The sequence below is a fragment of the Sardina pilchardus genome, chromosome 14, assembly GCF_963854185.1.
Source record: "Sardina pilchardus chromosome 14, fSarPil1.1, whole genome shotgun sequence".
NCBI classification, from domain to species: Eukaryota; Metazoa; Chordata; class Actinopteri; order Clupeiformes; family Clupeidae; genus Sardina; species Sardina pilchardus.
The window spans coordinates 21,163,692-21,168,691 of NC_085007.1; the positions used below are offsets into that span (position 1 = coordinate 21,163,692).

Below are 5,000 nucleotides of genomic sequence, written 5' to 3' on the forward strand. Positions count from 1 at the left end.
AAGGAGAAGAGAGAGAGATGAAGAGAGAAGAGAGAGAGATGAAGAGAGAAGAGAGAGAGAGAGAAAGTGTATATTGGGGGGAGGAGGAAGTGTGGGAGGGCGACAGACAGAAAGACTCATTACCACACGGGCCTAAAGCCTGACTGTGAATCCACACAATACCAAGTCACAGCGGGCACCCGCCCGCACACACACACACACGCACACACACACTCGGGCCGTGCGCCACAGAAAGTGGGTCACTCGACTGATGTCAGAAGTGGTAAGAAATTAAAAAAGGGGTAATGAGGAAAGTCAGCCCCTCAGGTTCACACACACACACACACACACACACGCATACACACACACACACACACACACACACACACACACACACACATACACACACACACACACACACACACACACACACACATACACACTCAGTGAGAGACACACAGACACACACACACACACACACACACACACACACAGACTTACAGACATACAGTAGATGCAAATCCACACATACAAACACACACATACTCTCTCACACAGACACACATACACACACACACACTGTGTGGCGAGAGACTGAGGCCCAGAGGATAAGTCTCAGGGTGTGCAGCAGCAGACATAATGTAGAAACACACACACACACACACACACACACACATAAACACACAACATACATATCACACACACATACCAAAGTACACACACAAGCAGAATTAGCTTTTAAGGCTCGTTTAAAGTAAACATCTTCAAGGCCTCTCATGCGTGCTTGACTGCGGGCCTGAATACAGTAGGGTATAACTGTACTCAAATGCTTGAAATGCTTATCATGGCAGAGAGATGGCTGTAGATGATATCTTTGTGTTTCTCTGACACACATTCATTACGCTGTGTTTATCCAAGAATACTTCGGCGAGTTTCGATTTCCAAAGTCTACATTCGTGTACCTCAAGAAACTTCGACGCACTAAAAAATTTGGCAGTGCTTGCATCCCATCAAGGCACACTCAAGCCCTTCACTGTGGCCCAAGTGCTGGTAACATTACACTGGGTGGTTTGAGCTGATCTTATAAAGGGAGGAACTGCAACTGCAGCTCACTGTAACTGAAGCACGTCCCAAAAGTGTGTGTCTCTCTGTCTAAACCTGTGTGTCCACACGGTGTGTCCTGTATGGTGGGCAGTTGGTGCCAGCGGGGGGGGTGGACGAGTGTGTGTGTGTGTGTGTTTGTGTGTGTGTGTGTGTGTGTGTGTGTGTGTGTGTGTGTGTGTGTGTGTGCTCTGGTCTGGCCCCTGGCTATGACCGTGAGAGTACAGACAGATAGACAGGTCTGTGAGTCTGTGTGTGAGCACTCTCTCTCTCATTTTCTCTCTCTCTCTTTCCCTCTCTCTCTCTCTCTCTCTTTTTCTCTCTTTCTCTCTCTCTCTCTTTCCCTCTCTCCTGGCACTGGGTGTCTGAGCTGAGCTGAGCTCCAGTAGCGGTGGGAAACCTGCCAGTTAAACAGGATTGGGAGAGACAGACTGACTGTGTGATTGAACCAGTGTTCTGTGTGTATCTATGTGTGTGTGTATTCGTGTTTGTGTGTGCATGTGGGTGTGTATTTGTGTGTGCACGCAAGCGTGTGTGTCTGTGTGTGTGCAATTTTGCTTGTATGCGTGTGTGTGTGTGTGTGTGTGTGTGTGTGTGTGTGTATTTGCCTGTGTACACTAGTGGAAGAGGGAGCTGGAGAGAGAGAGAGAGAGAGAGAGAGAGTGATTGTTCTGACCCATTTATCATAGACTCCACAGGGAGCTCTCCAGGGGGTCACCACAAGATGAAGTTGAACATTTTGGTTGGCACAGAAACTCACAGAAAATTCTTGTTCCAGACACTGCATGCTTGTGTGTGTGTATGTGCGTGCATATGTGCGTTCGTCTGTGTGTGTGTGTGTGTGTGTGTGTGTGTGTGTGTCTGTCTGTGTCTGTCTGTCTAGCTCCGTATGTGTGATGCTTGTGTACTAATGTGCGGTATGTGTTGATGGGGTAGTCTATTGTTCTCATTGATTCTTTCCTTGCCTCCTCAATGTGGCTGTTTTCTTAATCACGCCAGCGTAGCGAGATACAAGGTACTGGCTACAAAGACAACATTATGTTCATAATCCTGGGTAGCATAAACATTGCACAAATGTAGCTACGCCCTCAAAATCGCTAAATGTCCAATTCGCTAACCTTCTTCAATATAATATGTGGCAGGCCCCAGCCGTGGCGCAACTGGCTGGGGCACCTGCACCGCACGCCGGCGACCCGGGTTCGATTCCCGCCCCGTGGTCCTTTCCGGATCCCACCCCGACTCTCTTACCCATTCGCTTCCTGTCTCTCTCTACTGTCCTGTCAAAATTAAAGGCATAAAAGCCCAAAAAATGTACTTTAAAAAAATATATATAATATGTGGCAGATGTGCAAGCTTCCTTAACCTGACCAAAAGACTGTTTCGATAGCGATTTGACGATGGGTCTCTCTTTGTCTCTGTGCAGATGGGCCGTTCACGGGTACTCCGCCCACCTACGGCTACGACGCGGACCGCGCGGAGGAGCAGCGGCGGCACCACGACATGATGCCGTACATCGACGACTCGCCCTCGTCCTCGCCCCACCTGAGCTCCAAGAGCCGCAGCAGCCGAGACACGCTCTCCTCGGGCTCGCTCGAGTCCGCCAAGTCGGTAAGTCTGGACCGCCACAGGTACAAGGGTGGATTGTGGGTAATGTAGTCTTTGTGTGGTCTTGATACTCGCTCGAGTCCGCCAAGTCGGTAAGTCTGGACCGCCACAGGTACTTGGGTGGATTGTGGGTAATGTCGTCTTTGTGTGGTCTTGATACTCGCTCGAGTCCGCCAAGTCGGTAAGTCTGGACCGCCACAGGTACTTGGGTGGATTGTGGGTAATGTAGTCTTTGCGTGGTCTTGATACTCGCTCGAGTCCGCCAAGTCGGTAAGTCTGGACCGCCACAGGTACTAGGGTGGATTGTGGGTAATGTCGTCTTTGTGTGGTCTTGACACTCGCTCGAGTCCGCCACGTCGGTAAGTCTGGACCGCCACAGGTACTTGGGTGGATTGTGGGTAATGTAGTCTTTGCGTGGTCTTGATACTCGCTCGAGTCCGCCACGTCGGTAAGTCTGGACCGCCGCAGCCCCACAGTGCAACACTCGGACACACCGGTACACTAGTGCTGAATGTAAAGAAGTGATTGGTGTGGTGTTGGGTACTTGGGTGGATTGTGGGTAATGTAGTCTTTGTGTAGTCTTGATACAGAGCTAGCCTAGTGGATGGCTGGAATGGAACAGATAACAGGCCCAAATAATAAATGTTGGACTGGAGTTGTCTGTCCAGACACCCACTCACCCACTGGAGTTCAGCCACAACACAGCAGTCACAGTCAACAGCCACTTTCTCATACACAATTATTTGTTTTTGAGTAATGGCTAATCCGTGATAAACATTAATGAGTGAGTCCTTATTGCCCGCAGCTCTTCTTTAACGAGCGATCGTGTTACTAGCGGGCGTATTACTCATGGTATGCGTGTGCCTGTGTAAGAGCCTTTGATGGCCAGGAGCGGCGGTCACATTGCTGCTTCAAACTGACCCGAACCCACCGCGGCGACCTTCAGGCCTTTCATGAGGTTGGAGTCCAGGTGGCCTCGTTCTGCTCTCTCCACCATATTTTACCAGCCTGCCTCCTCTCTCTGTCTGACCGCCTGCTTAATTAGCCAGCGATTTGCTGTTCAGCACAGGGCACTGCATCCCTCCCTTTCTTTCTCTCTCTCTCTCTCTTTCTCTCTCTCTCTCTCTCACTCTCGCTCTTTCTCTTTCTCTTTCTCTCTCTCTCTCTTTCTCTCTGTCTCTCGCTCTTTCTTTCTTTCTCTTTCTCTCTCTCTCTCTATCGTTCTTCTGCCCCGTGCTGCCATTTCCACTCGTTTACTGCCTCCTCTGCCTCTAGTGCCCCTGTGGGACCCCTCAATGCTCCTCTGTCGCCCCCCCGTCGCCTTCGCCATCAAAGGTTGCCATGGCGAGGGGAGCCCTCCAGGTACAGAATTATTATATTGGATATTGGCTCCTCCCTCGGCTTGACGCTCCGCTGCCTCCGTTTGGGAGGGAGCGCGATGGAATCTCGTTTTTTTCCCTCCCCACGGCTAATTGTTTCCACGACGTTATTTGCATGTCAATTTCAGATCCGTCGCCGGGGGTTTCTTAATGGGGGGGGGGGGGGGGGGGACTTTTCGCCTGGCTTTTTTTTCTCGCGCGCTGTTTTGCGTAGAGGTGAAATGCAGACAGGCGTGGATGGGGGGATGATAGAGTGGTGAGAGTAGCAGTCTAATGGAACAAGTCCTTGGGCCCATCCCCCCCTCGTCCCCAACCCGTCGGTTCCTCTGTGGTTGGCAGAAGGAGAACCGCTGTCTGGCTGATTGATGTTGGCCCTCAGCCAATAAACTCGTGAGGCCCTCAGATGAGGAAGAGTTTTATGTATGACCTCTGACCTCGCATGGTTTGATCCCTATCAGCGCTTTTCTTAGTGGTCGCAAACACACACACACACACTGGCACACGGATGTGTGTGTGTGTGTGTGTGTGTGTGTGTCCGCTGCACGTTCATATCTGTATATATGCCAGCCTAAACAGTCTGCGCAAAGTGAAGGAGTCTTGACATGCAATTTCTCATTATTCTACTGTGCCCTAGTTCAAATACTGCAGCAGCAGTTTTGCTAAAGAAAATCAATAAGGGGCTTTTGTTGAAACTGCTCTCGGTGTTGATTGATCAGCAGGTCCTTTCTTGTTTATCATTTTTCAGGCCGGGCTGCTGCCGGCTCTCCTTGCTTTGTCCTTCCAGAACGGACAGACGATTCTGTAACCATAACAGTGTCTGTGATGAGTCACTGCTCGGCAGCTTTGATTGGTTCAGCAGACACAGCATTGTGATGTCATGGAGGAAGCATAAATCTCCGTTCTCCCTGTAATTTGTTGTCATTCCGCTGAGCAATC

General features: G+C 50.3%; 1 protein-coding gene across 2 annotated transcripts in view; it reads left to right on the forward strand.

Moving 5' to 3' along the window:
• The window catches only part of bcr (BCR activator of RhoGEF and GTPase), a 95,395-nt gene that overhangs the window by 51,512 nt on the left and 38,883 nt on the right, over window positions 1-5,000 (forward strand). For both annotated transcript variants that reach the window (XM_062554500.1, XM_062554501.1), the window contains exon 2: window positions 2,504-2,688. In XM_062554500.1, the coding sequence (XP_062410484.1) occupies window positions 2,504-2,688 (185 nt within the window). The remainder of the gene's footprint in view (window positions 1-2,503; window positions 2,689-5,000) is intronic.